This window comes from Nerophis lumbriciformis, linkage group LG14 (genome assembly GCF_033978685.3).
Source record: "Nerophis lumbriciformis linkage group LG14, RoL_Nlum_v2.1, whole genome shotgun sequence".
NCBI classification, from domain to species: domain Eukaryota; kingdom Metazoa; phylum Chordata; class Actinopteri; order Syngnathiformes; family Syngnathidae; genus Nerophis; species Nerophis lumbriciformis.
This window is the reverse complement of record NC_084561.2, coordinates 5,473,824-5,495,862: the sequence shown is the minus strand read 5'-3', so window position 1 is coordinate 5,495,862 and position 22,039 is coordinate 5,473,824. Positions and strand designations below refer to the sequence as shown.

At 40.5% G+C, this 22,039-nt stretch overlaps 1 protein-coding gene across 1 annotated transcript in view; it reads left to right on the top strand.

The window, feature by feature from the left end:
* timm44 (translocase of inner mitochondrial membrane 44 homolog (yeast)) overlaps positions 1–22,039 on the top strand; it is a 54,063-nt gene that overhangs the window by 12,769 nt on the left and 19,255 nt on the right. The window contains exons 6-11 of the mRNA XM_061976445.1: positions 1,423–1,559; positions 1,661–1,746; positions 6,813–6,905; positions 8,790–8,914; positions 16,225–16,275; positions 18,587–18,676. Coding sequence (XP_061832429.1) covers positions 1,423–1,559; positions 1,661–1,746; positions 6,813–6,905; positions 8,790–8,914; positions 16,225–16,275; positions 18,587–18,676 — 582 coding nt within the window. The remainder of the gene's footprint in view (positions 1–1,422; positions 1,560–1,660; positions 1,747–6,812; positions 6,906–8,789; positions 8,915–16,224; positions 16,276–18,586; positions 18,677–22,039) is intronic.

Sequence of the window (22,039 nt, the reverse complement as noted above, 5' to 3'; positions counted from 1 at the left end):
AAACCAGCGTGATGTGGGCGCGCATGGAATCGTATATCAACATGGACGAAGCTGCGTGAAAAAAGCCACCCGGCCTCTTCGCGTAAACTTAAACTTACCTTAACCACTCGCTCATCTTTTCTTCATCCATCCCTTCGAGTTAGCTTTTATGATGACGCCGGCTGGAAAGGTCTCTTTTGGCAAGGTCTTCCTTTTGAATATCACCATGGGTGGAAGTTTCTGGCCATTAGCATGGCAAGCTAGAACCACAGTGAAGGATGACTTCTCATTCCCTGTGGTGCGAATATTCACCGTACGTGCTCCCGTTGTATCCACAGTGCGGTTCACAGGAATATCAGTTGCTGTGAAATAGTAATCCGTGTGCGGATGGAGAGATTGCGTCTTTTCATGAACCGGATCCCTGTCGCTTAGTAGGAGCCATTTTGTGGTCTTTACAGATGTAAACACACAAAGGAAATGAAACGTACGGTAATATCCGCGCGCTTTTTCTTCTTCTACGCGGGCGGGTGGTTGCTTACAGTAGAAGAAGAAGCGCTTCCTGTTCTATGGGGGCGGGTGCTTACCTTGGCGGTTGCTTGCGTAGAAGAAGAAGCGCTTCCTGTTCTACCGGGAAAAAAGATGGCGGCTGTTTACCGTAGTTACGAGACCGAAACTTTATGAAAATGAATCTTAATATTAATCCATATATAAAGCGCACCGGGTTATAAGGCGCACTGTCAGCTTTTGAGAAAATTTGTGGTTTTTAGGTGCGCCTTATAGTGCGGAAAATACGGTACACATCTGTGAAGTCGCCGTTAATGCTGAAAGGTACATACAGGTTTTGGAGCAACATATGTTGCCATCCAAGCAACGTTATCATGGACACCCCTGCTTATTTCAGCAAGACTTTTTTGCTATGTGTTGCTGCCATTAAACTCAAAGTTCTTGATTATTTGCTAAAAAAAAATAAATGTTTCTCAGTGTGAACATGAAATATCTTGTCTTTGCAGTCTATTCAATTGAATATAAGTTGAAAAGGATTTGCAAATCATTGTATTCTCTTTTTATTTACCATTTACACAACGTGACAACGTCACTGCTTTTGGCTTTTGTACTAACACTCACACACGTCTTTTAAATCCGTAAAAAGTATGAGACTTCCAACTTAAACAGGCCGTGTGACCACATGCTGTGCTTACGTGTGTCGCCATGGATGTAACTCCCTAGGTGGAACTTTATTGACTTGTTGTGGTGGCGGCATACGCACACACTAAAGTTGTTGGGACATTTCCTTCAAATCTGCCCATAAGTCATTTTACTGACTAACTGCCAGCCAGACAAGCGTCCAGTAATGACTCCTGCTGGAGGTGACAATGCAACCTTCTAGATGAGATCAATCCTCTCCATATTTGCAGTCATTCTTACTTTGTTGACCTCATTCAGGGTATGGAGAGCGTGAAGAAAGAGATCGGCGACCTGGGCCACACCGGCCCCTACCGGCCTCCCGCTAGACTCAGGAAGCGGAGCGAGTTCTCCTCGAAGGGGCCGGCGGATGAAAACAAGGTCTATGAAGCCAACGAGTACGTGAGCGGACAAACTGACCACACCACCACCTCTCTGGACTTTGGTGTTTATTGACACTGTGAGGTTGTTTACCGTGTGTGTGTGTGTGTTCTTTCAGGGAAGCTACAGGCGTGGTGCTCCACAGGGACTCCAAATGGTACCAGCAGTGGAAGGACTTCAAAGACAATAATATGGTCTTCAACAGTAAGTTGTCCTCCTTTTGAAAGGTATTCCACGACATCAGGTACACCCAGTGAGGTTCATAGTACTCTAATTGTTATTACACCCTACTTTTCCTCCGTTTTATTTTAACTTTTCCAGGAATTCCACATTTTCTGGGACATTTGTACAGGTTCAAACACCGATGACATCTATTAAACAGACAAAGAAGCAAGGAATTAAACAGAGACAGAATTAAATTTGGCTCAGTGAGGAGAAACGCGTAAACCTGTACCCTTGCACAGTGTCCCACCACGCTCTGATGAAAGATTGTACACCTCCTCTTTTATTTGGACTTTCCCTGATTACATGGCAACATCTGTTTCTAAAGGGACGGGGGGTCGTAAACAGCCGTCGCCTTTGGTTACAAAACAGGGTCGGGTCCTGCTTCCTCTACGCTTTGTAGATCTCGGGTCAAAACAAAATCTTCCTGTGGATTACAATACATCAAAGAAACCGACACCTTCATGTCGTTTCCCATCCTGAACAGTGGAGTTTTACAAGCCTTTTGATTGGTAAGATCAAAGACAGCTTTTGTCTGCTCGCCGGGAACTCATTAAAACAGAAAGAACAATTATTCTGACACATTTTTCCCCATTCGAAAAGCTTAGTTGCCAGACTTTTACTGTAAAATATATGGTGTTTTCTTTTATTATTCCATCCATCCATCCATTTTTATTATTATTATTATTATTATTTTTTTTTTTTCACAATATATTACTGTAAATAGAAACATTTTGTATTTTGGCAATTCTGCTGCCAGTTTTTTTACTATAATAAAATGTGGTGCCGTCATTCCATTTACAGTAATACACAGTGAACACATCAACCGTGGATTTTACAGTAAAAAAAACAAAAACTGACTGCTCAGTTTTACTGTAAAAATAACAAACCTTGGTTGCTTTTTTTCCAACTTAAGTAAAAACATCCGTAAATTTGAGAGTAAAATCATTAGTCACTTTTATGGTGTACAAGTTGATGGATAACTTACTTCGAAATCATAAGTTAAGCAAATATTTAAGTATTTATTTGAATTTTTAATTAAGTGTCAGGTTCAAACACTGATGACATCTATTAAACAGACAAGCAGCAAGGAATCATGCAGAGGCATAGTTCAATTTAGCTCAATGAGGAGAGAGGTTTGGGACTGCACACTCAGTTACAATCTCCCACCACGCTCTAAGGTACAGCCCACGTGCTCCTCTATTTATTTGGGAGGTCCCTGGTTACATCACTGAGGCTGCCTCTGAAGGAAAGGGGGGTAATTTCAGCAGCCCCAGTTAGACACAATATATGATTATTCAGAAATGCAAATGTACTGACACTCGTGATATCGCCCTGTCTCTGCTTTGTCTGCGTCACGGTACTCGATGTTCTGGACACAAACCATACTTGCCAACCCTCCCGGATTTTCCGGGAGACTCCCGAAATTCAGCGCCTCTCCCGAAAACCTCCCGGGACAAATTTTCTCCTGAAAATCTCCCGAAATTCAGGCGGAGCTGGAGGCCACGCCCCCTCCAGCTCCATGTGGACCTGAGTGACGTGTTGACAGCCTGTTCACACGTCTGCTTTCCCACAATATAAACAGCTAATGATTGAGGGCGAGTTCTTGGTTTCTTATGTGGGTTTATTGTTAGGCAGTTTCATTAACGTCCTTCCAGCGCGGTAACAACACACAACAACAGCAGTCAAGTTTTCGTCTACCGTAAAGCAGTTCGTCTGCCGTAAACAACAATGTTGCGACACTTTTAAACAGGACAATACTGCCATCTACTGTACATGCATATGTGACCCACCCATAATGTGTCACATTTTTGTGTTGATTTATTTATTTTATTTTGTGGTTTGAATTCGTTTTTGGAGCTGTTATTACACATTTATCAGTATTCACATTGGTCAGTAGGGGGCAGTAGGGCGTTTCTTCCCAATTGAATGCTATCACCTGCAGACCGGAAGTGTCTTGTCATTCTGATGAGCGCGACCAGTCTGTGAACAATTGAAACGTCCTGTGTGCTTTTTCCTCCTGTATAACAGGTTAGTTTTGGTGAATCAACTCACTGAATAATATCCATGTGATCTTTATAAGTTTAAGTACACATTCTGATGGTGGAGCCTAACTCTAAAGTGTTTGTGAGTTGTAGTTTGTATTTGTGAATGAATCCAGTGCACAGCTGCAGTAATCAATACAAAATGACGACGTGAGTGCGCAATGTTTATGTAGGAACTTCTGATCCTAATTCAGACTCCCAAATTAGAGCTCCCGTTTTCTTATTGATTTTACAATGTATATTTGTATAATGTGTGTGTTCTGAAATAGTGACAGAGACTAGAACAAGGATGGACAATTCAACCCTTAACTCAACAATGAGTAGATGAGTGTTATGTGTGTGTATATGTGTAAATAAATGAACACTGAAATTCAAGTATTTATTATTATTATTATATATATATATATATAGCTAGAATTCACTGAAAGTCAAGTATTTCTTAGTTATATCTATCTTAACCACGCCCCCAACCACGCCCCCCGCCCCACCCCCGACCACGCCCCCCACTCCCCACCTCCCGAAATCGGAGGTTTCAAGGTTGGCAAGTGTGACACAAACACTGATAAGAGACGACTCGCAATCTTGGATTTGCAAGTTGTCCCTTTGCACAGATAGAAAAGTACAACTTCAGCACAATTGATAATAACTATAGCAACGGCCTTTAAGCATAAGAGTTGTGTCATAACTTATACATAATTATTCCAACAAAAAGTTAGATAATTTAATATTTGTTGCAATATTGGACACACTTTTTTTCCCTGTCAAAATGGGAAAAAAAACCCTAATACCTTTTTAGTAAGAAAGTGAATAAAATATAAGGTATTTTATTGACACATATTATTTCCAGACTTTTGCGAGCCGTATAAAATAACGTGGAGGGCCACGAGTTTGACACATGTGCCCTAACATGCTGGCTTTTTATCTACTTTTGCATGTGTACGCCTCGGTCATATACAGTGGGGCAAAAAAGTATTTAGTCAGCCACCGATTGTGCAAGTTCTCCCACTTAAAATGATGACAGAGGTCTGTAATTTTCATCATGGGTATCATCATAGGAATTCACATTGTAGGAATTTTTAAGAATTTATTTGTAAATTATGGTGGAAAATAAGTATTTGGTCACTTCAAACAAGGAAGATCTCTGGCTCTCACAGACCTGTAACTTCTTCTTTAAGAAGCTCTTCTGTCCTCCACTCGTTACCTGTATTAATAGCTCCTGTTTGAACTTGTTATCTGTATAAAAGACACCTGTCCACAGCCTCAAACAGTCAGACTCCAAACTCCACTATGGCCAAGACCAAAGAGCTGTCGAAGGACACCAGGAAAAGAATTGTAGACCTGCACCAGACTGTGAAGAGTGAATCTACAATAGGCAAGCAGCTTGGTGTGAAAAAATCAACTGTGGGAGCAATTATCAGAAAATGGAAGACATACAAGACCACTGATAATCTCCCTCGATCTGGGGCTCCACGCAAGATCTCATCCCATGGGGTCAAAATGATCATGAGAACGGTGAGCAAAAATCCCAGAACCACATGGGGAGACCTGGTGAATGACCTGCAGAGAGCTGGGACCAAAGTAACAAAGGTTACCATCAGTAACACACTACGCCGACAGGGAATCAAACCCTGCAGTGCCAGACGTGTCCCCCTGCTTAAGCCAGTGCATGTCCAGGCCCGTCTGAAGTTTGCCAGAGAGCACGTGGATGATTGGGAGAATGTCATGTGGTCAGATGAAACCAAAATAGAACTTTTTGGTATAAACTCAACTCGTCGTGTTTGGAGGAAGAAGAATACTGAGTGGCATCCCAAGAACACCATACCTACTGTGAAGCATGGGGGTGGAAACATCATGCTTTGGGGCTGTTTTTCTGCTAAGGGGACAGGCCGACTGATCCGTGTTAAGGAAAGAATGAATGGGGCCATGTATCGTGAGATTTTGAGCCAAAACCTCCTTCCATCAGTGAGAGCTTTGAGGATGAAACGTGGCTGGGTCTTCCAGCATGACAATGATCCCAAACACACCGCCCGGGCAACGAAGGAGTGGCTCCGTAAGAAGCATTTGAAAGTCCTGGAGTGGCCTAGCCAGTCTCCAGACCTCAACCCCATAAAAAATCTGTGGAGGGAGTTGAAAGTCCGTGTTGCTCGGCGTCAGCCCCAAAACATCACTGCTCTCGAGAAGATCTACATGGAGGAATGGGCCAAAATACCAGCTACTGTGTGTGCAAACCTGGTAAATACCTATAATAATCGTTTGACCTCTGTTATTGCCAACAAAGGTTATATTACAAAGTATTGAGTTTAATTTTTGTTATTGACCAAATACTTATTTTCTACCATAATTTACAAATAAATTCTTTAAAAATCCTACAATGTGAATTCCTGGATTTTTTTTCACATTCTGTCTCTCACAGTTGAAGTGTACCTATGATGAAAATTACAGACCTCTGTCGTCATTTTAAGTGGGAGAACTTGCACAATCGGTGGCTGACTAAATACTTTTTTGCCCCACTGTATTTTCATACTGGACGCATGCATACTATTAGCATGCTTACATTAGCCTGTTATCTTTTTTAAGGCATACACCTCAGTCATATGTCGGTAATTGACACATGCTAACTATCACATTTCTTGCTTTCTGGCTAGCGTGCTAACTGTTAACAATTTACAGCTTTTTCAGGCAATTTCTACTGAAATTGCCTTTTCCTGTTGGAATAGTTTCAGCATTCAGACGATTTATGGTTGAACTTTAAATCTGTTGTTGTATTTAAAAGACATTATACTAATGGATGTTTGCCATATTGTGATCGTGAAATAAAAACCTCTCTCAGTAGGATGCTACATTATAATAATAATAATAAGCACAGTGTGTTACTAGCTCCGGAAATAAGACGGCGCAGGTGTACCTAATGTTGCGGCTGTGGAGTGTGAAGACTGGGAACATCATGATGGAATAAGTCCCTGTGGGGGTGCATTTGTGATCATCTATTCTCCTCCACTGCAGGGTTCTTCGAAATGAAGATGAAGTACGACGAGAGCGACAACGCCTTCATTCGAGCATCGCGGGCCGTCACCGACAAGATGACCGACCTCATAGGTGAGCGCTTGCTCTGGTGTCACGCTGAGAGGCACAATAGAAGTGCCGTGTCGGCTGGATTGAACCTTCAAGTCCACGGTCCAGTGCCAGCGTTCCATTGTAAGGTCTGATTGACAGGTTGTGAGTCATTAGCATGTGTATGACATTTTTAAGGACACTGTGTGACTTAAGGAGTACGGGATGGAAGGCTTTACGGAAGAACTGTTCGATTGAAATGACATTGTGTGTCATTCCGATTGCATGGGGTTTTCTTTTTTTAGAAGAATTGCAATTCGGATGTGAATAAATTTTTTAAAAATATTCAAATACATAGACAATTATACACGTTTTATATACTGTATATAACAGGGGTGCTCACACTTTTTCTGCAGGCGAGCTACTTTTCAATTGATCAAGTCGTGGTGATCTACCTCATTCATATATATCATTTATATTTACTTATTTATGAAACATATGTTTTTGTTAACAAGTTAAAGGTGTTTAATGATAATACAAGCATGTTTAACACATATAGTTAATATTGTTAATAAATTAAAGGTGTTTAATGAAAATACAAGTATGTTTAATACATATAGTTAATATTGTTAATAAATTAAAGGTGTTTAATGAAAATACAAGTATGTTTAATACATATAGTTAATATTGTTAACAAGTTAAAGGTGTTTAAAGATAATGCAAGCATGTTTAACACATATAGTTAATATTGTTAATAAATTAAAGGTGTTTAATGATAATACAAGAATGTTTAACACATAGTTAATATTGTTAACAAGTTAAAGGTGTTTAAAGATAATACAAGCATGTTTAACACTTATAGTTAATATTGTTAACAACTTAAAGGTGTTTAAAGATAATACAAGAATGTTTAACACATAGTTAATATTGTTAACAAGTTAAAGGTGTTTAAAGATAATACAAGCATGTTTAACACATATAGTTAATATTGTTAACAAGTTAAAGGTGTTTAATGATAATACAATCATGTTTAACGCATATAGATTCCTTTCTTTCATGAAGACAAGAATATAAGTTGGTGTATTACCCGATTCTGATGACTTGCATTGATAGGAATCAGACAGTGGTGCTGATAAGGTCCGCATTTTCGGATGGAGGAGAAAAAAAGTCCTCCTTTCTGTCCATTACCACATGAAAGTGGTTGGTTTTGGGCATCTTATTTGTCCAGCTTCCGTACTCCTTTTTATACACTTTACAAGAAATACATTGTTGGCAAACTCCGTAGCTTGCTAGCTTGTGTACGCCAGCTTTCTGAGACTCTTATTTTGGCAGCGCAAGCAGGATGAAGCAGCACTTTTATTGTGCAACTGTGCAGTCGGTCTTTGGAGTTTTGACGACAGGTACGGCGCCAGAGTCTGTTGAAATAAAGTGTTTCTCGCCTTCCTGTCGGTAATTTTAATGAGCTGGCAGCAGCCAGCGTCATCTCAGAAGACCCTCGGGTGCCGTGAATGTCAATCAAGTGACGAAAGTGACGTCATAGTGAAGATTTATGATCGCTCATTTTTAGGACTATTTTTTTAATGCCTGGCTGGTGATCGACTGACACACCCTCCACGATCGACCGGTAGCTCGCGATCGACGTATACACATGTATATTCATACTGTATATTATTCACTGGTAAAAATGGCCCTCTCAGGGCAACCATAACTGCGATGTGGCCCTCAGTTAAAAACCAGTTTGACACGCCTGTACTAAGGGAAACCCTGAACATAGTCCATAATTACAGTCTGGAGTTTCAGTAAATCAAGTCCCTCACTGGCTCGGATGAAGTCAGCTTGAATGCTCATAGATGACCTGGGTCTGCATGCCTCTGAATGGTTCATCACATCTCCTGGTTCTCTGCTAAATGCCGCATGCTTCTCATCCAGGCGGACTCTTCTCCAAGACCGAGATGTCCGAGGTGCTGACCGAGATTTTGAAGGCGGACCCCTCCTTCGACAAAGATTCTTTCCTCAAGCAGTGCGAGCGTGACATCATCCCCAATATTTTAGAGGTACCGTATTTCCTTGAATTAGCGCCGGGGCGGTAATCTTCTCACTCATTGAGAAGATGGTGGTTACTCTCTTTAAGAAGGGGAACCGGAGGGTGTGTTCTAACTATCGTGGGATCACACTCCTCAGCCTTCCCGGTAAGGTCTATTCGGGTGTACTGGAGAGGAGGCTACGCCGGATAGTCGAACCTCGGATTCAAGAGGAACAGTGTGGTTTTCGTCTTGGTCGTGGAACTGTGGACCAGCTCTATACTCTCGGCAGGGTCCTTGAGGGTGCATGGGAGTTTGCCCAACCAGTCTACATGTGTTTTGTGGACTTGGAGAAGGCATTCGACCGTGTCCCTCGGGAAGTCCTGTGGGGAGTGCTCAGAGAGTATGGGGTATCGGACTGTCTGATTGTGGCAGTCCGCTCCCTGTATGATCAGTGCCAGAGCTTGGTCCGCATTGCCGGCAGTAAGTCGGACACGTTTCCAGTGAGGGTTGGACTCCGCCAAGGCTGCCCTTTGTCACCGATTCTGTTCATAACTTTTATGGACAGAATTTCTAGGCGCAGTCAAGGCGTTGAGGGGATCTGGTTTGGTGGCTGCAGGATTAGGTCTCTGCTTTTTGCAGATGATGTGGTCCTGATGGCTTCATCTGGCCAGGATCTTCAGCTCTCACTGGATCGGTTCGCAGCCGAGTGTGAAGCGACTGGGATGAGAATCAGCACCTCCAAGTCCGAGTCCATGGTTCTCGCCCGGAAAAGGGTGGAGTGCCATCTCCGGGTTGGGGAGGAGATCTTGCCCCAAGTGGAGGAGTTCAAGTACCTCGGAGTCTTGTTCACGAGTGAGGGAAGAGTGGATCGTGAGATCGACAGGCGGATCGGTGCGGCGTCTTCAGTAATGCGGACGCTGTATCGATCCGTTGTGGTGAAGAAGGAGCTGAGCCGGAAGGCAAAGCTCTCAATTTACCGGTCGATCTACGTTCCCATCCTCACCTATGGTCATGAGCTTTGGGTTATGACCGAAAGGACAAGATCACGGGTACAAGCGGCCGAAATGAGTTTCCTCCGCCGGGTGGCGGGGCTCTCCCTTAGAGATAGGGTGAGAAGCTCTGCCATCCGGGGGGAGCTCAAAGTAAAGCCGCTGCTCCTCCACATCGAGAGGAGCCAGATGAGGTGGTTCGGGCATCTGGTCAGGATGCCACCTGAACGCCTCCCTAGGGAGGTGTTTAGGGCACGTCCGACCGGTAGGAGGCCGCGGGGAAGACCCAGGACACGTTGGGAAGACTATGTCTCCCGGCTGGCCTGGGAACGCCTCGGGGTCCCACAGGAAGAGCTGGACGAAGTGGCTGGGGAGAGGGAAGTCTGGGCTTCCCTGCTTAGGCTGCTGCCCCCGCGACCCGACCTCGGATAAGCGGAAGAAGATGGATGGATGGATGGATGGATGGAAGAATTGCAATTATATAAAACGTAGTAGGTACGTGACTTACCCGGCGGTGATTCTAGGCATGCGCTAATTATTATGCGAAACGAGTTTGACCCGGCGGTAATTCTGACTCGGCGGTAATTATAAGCATGCGCTAATTATTTTGCGAAACGAGTTTGACCCGGCGGTAATTCTAGGCATGCGCTAATTATTTTACGAAACGAGTTTGACCCAGCGGAAAATCGAGGCATGCGCATGCTATATACCCGGCGGCCAGGGACGTGCACATGATTATAGAGGGGCAGGGGCTCAAAGTCAGAAAAGGGCAGGACATTTTTTTTTTTGGTCCTTTACACAATATGGAAATTAATGTAAAATTAAATTTGCTAATAGGAAGCTATCTACTTAGCTGTGTGTCCTTTGTAGGTAAAAGTGATTGCCATTTCTTTTGTGTCAACAAATTATTGTCATAATGAGTTAATTCACATTATCATAGGCTTGGAAGACATGAAAAGCAACAAAACACTGGTTTATTATTAGGCTATTTATTGTTAAAAAATAAGCACTTTAATATTGAACATTGAACAGTGCAACATCTCAGGTGTGACACTTTCTGAGGTCTGTGGTCTTTCTTGAATTCTGGTGCTAGTACTTGGTTTTAGCCATGCTTTAAGAGGTCTGCTACCCTTAGCTGCTTCCTGGCGCTCCTTTTCCTTCCTTTTCTGTATCCTTTCTTTTTTTGGCATTGTGCTGCAGGCATAATCAACATGAATCAAGTTTAAATACAGATGGTAATATTCCTAACAGATAACCTACATCTTATATCCCCAGAATGCTGAAATTATTATTATTATTATTAATAATAATAATAATAATAATAACTATTATTATCATTATCATTATCATTATTATTAGGGCCCGCATGGCCCATTGCATAAGGACTCCCTGTGGGAGTCCTTATGCAATGGGACATAAGGACCTATTGAATTTGTAAGGTTTTATTATTCTTTATTATTCTTCCGCACCCACAATAAACTGTAATTTGACCCACTTAACATGCTTCAAAACTCACCATATTTTACCCACACATCAGGACCTGCGAAAATTGCCTTTTAAAAAAAAAACGAACCACAAAACTCAAAATTGCGCCCCCTAGGGAAAAAAAACAAACTATACTGCCTGTAACTCCCACTAGGAAGGTCGGAGAGACATGAAACAAAAACCTCTATGTAGGTCTGACTTACACCTACCTTTCATAATTGTACATCCTCGGGCAAAAATCAACAGGAAGTTGGCAATTCCCCCTTCAAGACAAAAAAGTACTAAAAACAGTCACTTTTGCCTCTTTGAGCTGTAATTTGACCCCCTTAACATGCTTCAAAACTCACCAAACTGAACGCACACATCAGGACTGGCAAAAATTGCGATCTAATAAAAAAACCAAACCCCAAATCTCAAAATTGCGCTATAGAGCAATTTTTGAATAAAACTGAGAAAAAACTGCTCCTCGGAAGAAAAGAATGACAAAACTGCCTGTAACTCCCACTGGGAAGGTCGGAGAGACATGAAACAAAAACCTCTATGTAGGTCTGACTTACACCTACCTTTCATAATTGTACATCCTCGGGCAAAAATTAACAGGAAGTTGGCAATTCCCCCTTCAAGACAAAAAAGTACTAAAAACAGTCACTTTTGCCTCTTTGAGCTGTAATTTGACCCCCTTAACATGCTTCAAAACTCACCAAACTGAACGCACACATCAGGACTGGCAAAAATTGCGATCTAATAAAAAAACCTAACCCCAAATCTCAAAATTGCGCTCTAGAGCAATTTTTGAATAAAACTGAGAAAAAACTGCTCCTCGGAAGAAAAAAATGACAAAACTGCCTGTAACTCCCACTGGGAAGGTCGGAGAGACATGAAACAAAAACCTCTATGTAGGTCTGACTTACACCTACCTTTCATAATTGTACATCCTCTGGCAAAAATCAACAGGAAGTTGGAAATTCCCCCTTCAAGACAAAAAAGTACTAAAAACAGTCACTTTTGCCTCTTTGAGCTGTAATTTGACCCCCTTAACATGCTTCAAAACTCACCAAACTGAACGCACACATCAGGACTGGCAAAAATTGCGATCTAATAAAAAAACCTAACCCCAAATCTCAAAATTGCGCTCTAGAGCAATTTTTGAATAAAACGGAGAAAAAACTGCTCCTCGGAAGAAAAAAATGACAAAACTGCATGTAACTCCCACTGGGAAGGTCGGAGAGACATGAAACAAAAACCTCTATGTAGGTCTGACTTACACCTACCTTTCATAATTGTACATCCTCGGGCAAAAATCAACAGGAAGTTGGCAATTCCCCCTTCAAGACAAAAAAGTACTAAAAACAAGTCACTTTTGCCTCTTTGAGCTGTAATTTGACCCCCTTAACATGCTTCAAAACTCACCAAACTGAACGCACACATCAGGACTGGCAAAAATTGCGATCTAATAAAAAACCTAACCCCAAATCTCAAAAGTGCGCTCTAGAGCAATTTTTGAATAAAACGGAGAAAAAACTGCTCCTCGGAAGAAAAAAATGACAAAACTGCCTGTAACTCCCACTGAGAAGGTCGGAGAGACATGAAACAAAAACCTCTATGTAGGTCTCACTTAGACCTACATTTCATAAATTGACAATCCGCAGCAAAAATCAACAGGAAGTTTGCTATTCCCCCTTCAAAACAACATTTTTGTAAAAACCGGTCACCTTCCTTAAAAAACTATCTCCTCTGAGCGCGTTTGTCGTGTCGGCATCAAACTAGCACAGGAGAGAGATTGAACCCTTCTGATTAAAAGTTGACCAAAGAGTTTTAATTACTGCTCCGGTTTGGATTTTATGTGCCGTCAAAGTCGGTCCCGTCTATCGCTGCTTGCAGCTTTAATTATTATTATTTTTTTAACCCACACAGTAATAGCAAAGCCACAATAAACGTTATATCTCAACCTCTACTGTGAGAGAAATGTGATCCGCCGTAAACACAGTGCATTTTATTTTGAAAATTAACCCGGTGTTTTATTTTGTATTTTGTACACTACTTCCTGTCCCGCACGATCCGCTCTGCTCTGTGCGGAATTGATACGCCGTGCTCCGACGTCCGGCAAAAAACAGAAGCTGACACATTGAATAATAGAATAATACAGCGTTTTTTCTGAAATATTACCCATATTAGATGCTGAATAAGTGGACAGCGACTAGACCATAACTCACAGGTTCAAGTTGCTCCACTGTCACATCTCCTCAGGGGCGCAGTTGGCTCTCTCTCATCTCAGTTACTCACTCACTCGCCCTCTCTCTCTCTCTGGCGGAAGCGGCAGGCTCAAACAACCCGGTATTACAAGAAAACGTGGAGTTTTTGTACCGCTGTTTTTTTCACATCCCTGACAGGAATTTATTCATGTTGTTTAAAAAAAAAAAAAAAAAACACACACAGGCCGAGGGCACTTTTTAAGACGAGGCAAAAAAGGGCAGGGGCTCAAGCACCCATAGGGCCCTATGTGTGCACGTGCCTGCCGGCGGCAATTCAAGGAAATACGGTATGTCAGATCTCCGACACCAATTTTTTGGTACCGGTACCAATATGTATTTCGATACTTTTCGATACCTTTCGATGCTTTTCTACATAAAGGAGACCACAAAGACATGGCATTATCGGTGGATCTATACCTGACACCCACTGTAATGATACCGAGTACAATAGCGTATCTAGTCGATACTACTATGATTACATCAATATTTTTTATCTTCACAAAAAATGTTTTGCGTTTAAAAAAAAATCGTATTATGTTTATAAATTCAGGAAATACATGTGCTTACGGACTGTATCCCTCCCTGCATACTGTATTGATATATATTGTATATAATGTGTTTTTATGTTGATTTAATAAAAAATAAATATATATATATATATTTTTTCTTGTGCGGCCCGGTACCAATCGGTCCGCGGACCGGTACCGGGGACCACTGTACTAAAGCATACTTGCCAACCTTGAGACCTCCGAATTCGAGAGATGGGGGGTGGGGTTTGGTGGTAGCGGGGGGTGTATATTGTAGCGTCCCGGAAGACTTAGTGCTGCAAGGGGTTCTGGGTATTTGTTCTGTTGTGTTTATGTTGTGTTACGGTGCGGATGTTCTCCCGAAATGTGTTTGTCATTCTTGTTTGGTGTGGGTTCACAGTGTGGCGCATATTTGTAACAGTGTTAAAGTTGTTTGTACGGCCACCCTCAGTGTGACCTGTATGGCTGTTGACCAAGTATGCATTGCATTCACTTATGTGTGCGTAAAAGCCGCATATATTATGTGACTGGGCCGGCACGCTGTTTGTATGGAGGAAAAGCGGACGTGGCGACAGGTTGTAGAGGACGCTAAAGGCAGTGCCTTTAAGGCACGCCCCCAATATTGTTGTCAGGGTGGAAACTGAAAATCGGGAGTCTCCCGAGAAAATCGGGAGGTTGAAACCGATAATTTTCGATATTACATTTTAAAGCCCGATGTTATTGGACATCTCTAGTTTAATGTACCATAAGATTTTTTGTTCAAATAAAGCCAATAATGGCATTTCTTGTGGTCCCATTTATTTAGAAAAGTATCCAAATATATTTTGGTACCAGTACCAAAATATTGGTATCGGGACCACCGTTAGAGATGCGCGGTTTGCGGGCACAACCGCGGAGTCCGCGGATTATCCGCGGATTGGGCGGATGAAATAAAAAAAAATTAGATTTTATCCGCGGGTCGGGTCGGGCGGTTGAAATAAAAAAAAATTAGATTTTAAATAGATTCAGGCGGGTGGCAGTTAAACCAATTGTTAAATATATATACATAGTTAAATGTTGTTACCCACATACGAAAAACGAGCAGGCACCTGCAGCATATGCCACAACAGAAGAAGAAAAAAAAAAGAGATGGACACTTTTACGGAGCGGAGAAGGGACGCCTCGCCGGGGTCCGGGACCGAGGCCCCTCCCCCCGAGAGGGCCCCACCGGGAGCCGTAGCTGAGGCGATCCGCGAGAAGGGCCCGACGCACGTCCAGGGTCACCACCGCGCCCACCGCACCGACACCCCGCCTCGTCCGCCTTCGCCGCGGCCGGCGTCACGCGCAGCAGGTAAGCAGCTTACCTGCCCGCCACCCCCGTGGCCGGGGGCTCGTAACAGGGGTCACTCCGCGCGCTCCGCCCGCGCAGCTTACCTGCCCGCCACCCCTGTTGCCGGGGGCGCGTAACAGGGGTCACTCCGCGCGCAGTGCGCTCACGAAAGGGGTGGGGCTCACCCTGGTTGATATAGACAGCAGGACGGTGGCCATGGAAGTCGGAACCCGCTAAGGAGTGTGTAACAACCCACCTGCCGAATCAACTAGCCCTGAAAATGGATGGCGCTGGAGCGTCGGGCCCATACCCGGCCGTCGCCGGCAGCGAGACGCGCTTGGAGGTACGCTCAGCGCGGCTCCCATATGATTGCGCACTGGTGTGCATCTGGGTCGTGACAGCGTGGCACGCGAATGTCTGTGCTGCATTGGATCAGTCTCCTTTCTTTAACAGGCAAAAGCTTTATAACCTCACTAATGCCTTGCATCGTCTATATTAGATATATAACAACGGGTGGGTGCGGGCGGGTGCGGTTCTGATCAAATGTTAGTTCGGGTGGATAGCGGATGGTTGACGACTTTCTGATGCGGTTGCGGATGAAATAATTGCCTATACGCGCATCTGCAGGTTTTTTTTTCAAAGTATATTTTACTATTAGAGCCTGGCGGAGGTCCGCGCTCTCTTAGTGCATTTCCTTTTTATAGTTTTTTCCCCCCCAAGGACTCTTTGAGTTTGCAGGGATGTTTTAACACTTGAACACTGTTCTCTCTCCATGCAGGCAATGATCCGAGGCGAGCTGGAGGTGCTCAAGGACTGGTGTTATGAAGCGGTAAGTCCAGTTGTTTGGTGCATGGACAGCATTAGCTTATGTTTTTGCCATAAAAAACAGGGTTTTCCTTGGGAAAAAAATGTCATAGAACATAAAATGTTTTGGGGAAAATATTGCATATTTTGTTTTTGCCGTAAAAAACAGGATTTTCCTTGGAAAAAAAGGGCATTTAACATAATAAAAAAGTTTTAGGGAAAATATTACATATTTTATGTTTTTGCCATAAAGCAAGGTTTTCTTTGGAGAAAATGTTTTGGGGAAAATATTGTATATTTTATGTTTTTGCCTTAAAAAATAGATTTTCTTTAGAAAAAAGGGCATAAAACATAAAATGTGTTAGGAAAAATATTGTATATTTTATGTTTTTGCCATAAAAAACAGGATTTTCTTTAGAAAAAAGGGCATAAAACATAAAAAAAATGTTTTGAGGAAAATATTGTATATTTTATGTTTTTGCTATAAAAATCAGGATTTTCTTTAGAAAAAAGGGCATAAAACATAAAATATTTTTTACGAAAAATATTGTATATTTTGCTATGAAAAAACATGATTTTCTTTAGAAAAAAGGGCATAAAACATAAAAAAAATGGTAGGAAAAATATTACATATTTTATGTTTTTGCAATACATCAGGGTTTTCTTAGGAAAAAATATTTTGGAGAAAATATTGTATATTTTATGTTTTTGCTTTAAAAAACTGGATTTCCTTTAGAAAAAAGGGCATAGCACATAAAAAAAAAGTTTTAGGAAAAATATTACATATTTTATGTTTTTGCCATAAAACATGCTTTTCTTTGGGAAAAAATGTTTTGGAGAAAATATTCTATATTTTATGTTTTTGCCATAAAAAACAGGGTTTTCCTTGGGAAAAAAATGTCATAGAACATAAAATGTTTTGGGGAAAATATTGCATATTTTGTTTTTGCCGTAAAAAACAGGATTTTCCTTGGGAAAAAGGGCATTTAACATAATAAAAAAGTTTTATGAAAAATATTGTATATTTTATGTTTTTGCCTTAAAAAATGGATTTTCTTTAGAAAAAAGGGCATAAAACATAAAAAAAGTTTTAGGAAAAATATTACATATTTTATGTTTTTGCCATAAAAAACAGGATTTTCTTTAGAAAAAAGAGCATAAAACATAAAAAAATGTTTTGGGGAAAATATTGTATATTTTATGTTTTTGCCTTAAAAAACAGGATTTTCTTTAGAAAAAAGGGCATAAAACATAAAAACATTTTTTACGAAAAATATTGTATATTTTGCTATAAAAAAACATGATTTTCTGTAGAAAAAAGGGCATAAAACATAAAAAAAATGGTAGGAAAAATATTACATATTTTATGTTTTTGCCATACAACAGGGTTTTCTTAGGAAAAAATATTTTGGAGAAAATATTGTATATTTTATGTTTTTGCTTTAAAAAACTGGATTTCCTTTAGAAAAAAGGGCATAGCACATAAAAAAAAAAAGTTTTAGGAAAAATATTACATATTTTATGTTTTTGCCATAAAACATGCTTTTCTTTGGGAAAAAATGTTTTGGAGAAAATATTCTATATTTTATGTTTTTGCCATAAAAAACAGGGTTTTCCTTGGGAAAAAAATGTCATAGAACATAAAATGTTTTGGGGAAAATATTGCATATTTTGTTTTTGCCGTAAAAAACAGGATTTTCCTTGGAAAAAAGGGCATTTAACATAATAAAAAAGTTTTAGGGAAAATATTACATATTTTATGTTTTTGCCATAAAGCAAGGTTTTCTTTGGAGAAAATGTTTTGGGGAAAATATTGTATATTTTATGTTTTTGCCTTAAAAAATAGATTTTCTTTAGAAAAAAGGGCATAAAACATAAAATGTGTTAGGAAAAATATTGTATATTTTATGTTTTTGCCATAAAAAACAGGATTTTCTTTAGAAAAAAGGGCATAAAACATAAAAAAAATGTTTTGAGGAAAATATTGTATATTTTATGTTTTTGCTATAAAAAACAGGATTTTCTTTAGAAAAAAGGGCATAAACCATAAACATTTTTTACGAAAAATATTGTATATTTTATATTTTGCTATAAAAAAACATGATTTTCTGTAGAAAAAAGGGCATAAAACATACAAAAAATGGTAGGAAAAATATTACATATTTTATGTTTTTGCCATACAACAAGGTTTTCTTTGGAAAAAATATTTTGGGGAAAATATTGTATATTTTATGTTTTTGCTTTAAAAAACTGGATTTTCTTTAGAAAAAAGGGCATAGAACATACTCGCGAACGGTCGTGACACCTTGTGTTTTTTTCCCCCCCGTGCCCTGAAGACGTACAGTCAGCTGGCACACCCCATCCAGCAAGCCAAGGCCACGGGGCTTCAGTTCCACTCCAAGATCCTGGATATCGACAGCATTGACGTAAGTCACCGCGCTCCGACGTAGTTTAGCGTCCTGGCCCAGGGCCCGCTCATCCCAGCGGGTTTAAAACACAAGTGGACCCGTTGGATCGTCGCGGAGGTTGTAGAGGACGCTAAAGGCAGTGTCTTTAAGGCACGCCCCCAATATTGTTGTCCGGGTGGAAATGGGGAGAAATTCGGGAGAATGGTTGCCCCGGGAGATTTTCGGGAGGGGCACTGAAATTCGGTAGTCTCCTGGGAAAATCGGGGGGTTCAAATTGATACTGATAATTTCCGATATTACATTTTAAAGCATTTATCACACACCTCTAGGTAATACCTATAAGAGGGTGTCTGATAGAGATGCGCGGAGGGGCAATTATTTCATCCACAACCGCATCACAAAAGTCGTCAACCATCCGCCATCCACCCGAACTAACATTTAATCAAAACCGCACCCGCCCGCCATCCGCCACCCGCCCGTTGTTATATATCTAATATAGACGATGCAAGGCATTAGTGAGGTTATAAAGCTTTAGCCTGTTAAAGAAAGGAGACTGATCCAATGCAGCAGAGACATTCAATGCGTGCCACGCTGTCACGGCCCAGACGCACACCAGTGCGCAATCATCTGGGAGCCGCGCTGAGCGCACCTCCAAGCGCGCTGGCGCCACTCAAACTGCTGCAGGCAGCTGCGTTCACACATGCATCTGTAAGCCTTGTTTTAACATCCTGTGGCACTCTTCTGGGATCACGGCGGACTCAACTGCTCATGCTCAGGGTGTTTGTGGAGGTTCGGGGTTTTGCACAAATGTGATGCACCATGTTAGATGTCCCGGTTTTGTGACTGTCTTAGACATAAACAGCGTCGCAGCTCTTGCAAATCACGTAGCCAGCATTACTATCATCCTGATTTACAACCTCATAAAAACGAGTCCACGCTGAACTTTTCTGGCCTTTTTGACGTTTTTGCCATAAAAAACAGGGTTTTCTTTGGGAAAAAAATGTCATAAAACATTTTTGGGGAAAATATTGCATATTTATTATGTTTTTGCCATAAAAAACAGGGTTTTCTTTGGAAAAAAGGGCATAAAACATGAAAAAATGTTTTGGGGAAAATATTGCATATTATGTTTTTTCCACAAAATAGGGTTTTCTTTGGAAAAAAGGGCATAACAAAATGTTTTGGGGAAAATATTGCATATTTTATGTTTTTGCCATAAAAACAGAGTTTTCCTTGGGAAAAAATGTCATAGAACATCAAATGTTTTGGGAAAAATGTTGCATATTTAATGTTTATGCCAAAAAAAAAAAAGGGCATAAAACATGAAAAAATTGCTTTGGGAAAAGTGCATATTTTATGTTTTTTCCACAAAACAGGGTTTTCTTTGGAAAAAAAAAGGGCATCCATCCATCCATTTTCTACCGCTTATTCCCTTTGGGGTCGCGGGGGGCGCTGGAGCCTATCTCAGCTACAATCGGGCGGAAGGCGGTGTACACCCTGGACAAGTCGCCACCTCATCGCAGGGCCAACACAGATAGACAGACAACATTCACACTAAAACAAAATGTTTTGGGGAAAATATTGAAAATGTTATGTTTTTGCCATAAAAACAGGGTTTTCTTTGGGGAAAAAGGGGCATAAAACATGAAAAAATGTTTAGGGGAAAATATTGCATATGTTTTGTTTTTGCCATAAAACAGGGTTTTCTTTGGAAAAAAGGGCATAAAACATGAAAAAATGTTTTGGGGAAAATATTGCATATTATGTTTTTTCCACAAAATAGGGTTTTCTTTGGAAAAAAGGGCATAACAAAATGTTTTGGGGAAAATATTGCATATTTTATGTTTTTGCCATAAAAACAGAGTTTTCCTTGGGAAAAATTGTCATAAAACATCAAATGTTTTGGGAAAAATGTTGCATATTTAATGTTTTTGCCAAAAAAAAAGGGCATAAAACATGAAAAAATTGCTTTGGGAAAAGTGCATATTTTATGTTTTTTCCACAAAACAGGGTTTTCTTTGGGGAAAAAAAGGGCATAAAACAAAATGTTTTGGGGAAAATATTGAAAATGTTATGTTTTTGCCATAAAAACAGGGTTTTCTTTGGGGAAAAAGGGGCATAAAACATGAAAAAATGTTTAGGGGAAAATATTGCATATGTTTTGTTTTTGCCATAAAACAGGGTTTTCTTTGGAAAAAATGGCATAAAACAAACATTCTGGGGAAAATATTGCATATTTTATGTTTTGCCATAAAAACAGGGTTTTTAAAAAAAAACATGAAAATAAATGTTTTTGGGAAAATATTACATATTTTATGTTTTTCCATAAAGCAAGGTTTTCTTTGAAAAAAATGGCAAAAAACAAAATGTTTTTGGGAAAATGTTGAATATATTATGTTTTTGTCATAAAAAACGGTGGTTTTCTTTGGAAAAAATGGCATAAAACAAAATGTTTTGGGGAAAATATTGCACATTTGACGTTTTTGCCATAAAAAACGGTTTTCTTTGGAAAAATGATAGTTAAATACTCAAAGCTGTAGGACGTTGGTGGAAAAGAAGAATAGGAACTGCAGCTTGATCCTTTTTGCTAAAATCAGCCCTCCTCAGTGGCGTGCCCCAAATCTCTGACAGATGGTCATCACCGCTGGCAACATGAATCCTTCTGGAAGGTAATTGCACAGAATGGCAGTATTGCAAAGGGAGCCAAGCATATCCATCCTTGTGAGATCACATTTATCACCATGCATCTCACTATTTGTCTGTAAGAGCGCTATCAAATCATCCATCTTACAAAGATAATAATGCTCAGACACCCTCTTATAGGTATTACCTAGAGGTGTCTGATAAATGCTTTAAAATGTAATTTTGGAAATAATCGGTATCAATTTCAACCCCCCCGATTTTCCCGGGAGACTCCCGAATTTCAGTGCCCCTCCCGAAAATCTCCTGGGGCAACCATTCCCCCGAATTTCTCCCGATTTCCACCCGGACAACAATATTGGGGGCATGTCTTAAAGGCACTGCCTTTAGCGTCCTCTACAACCTGTCGTCACGTCCGCTTTTCCTCCATACAAACAGCGTGCCGGCTAAGGCTGCAGCTAACGATTATTTTTCTATCGATTAATCTATAGATTATTTTTTTCGATTAATCGGTTAATCTATAGATTATTTTTCGATTAATCTATAGATTATTTTTCCTTTTACCGATTTTTATTTATTTATTTAAAATGAAGATGAAAAAATAAATGTAGGCCAGTTTTTTCAAAAGGCATGGCTTTTATTTACAAAAAAAAAAGTATGGCCACTCAGTCAACATTGACAACAACATGACAAAATATTCTGTAACAATGTAAACATTTGAAACTTTTAACATTTAACAAA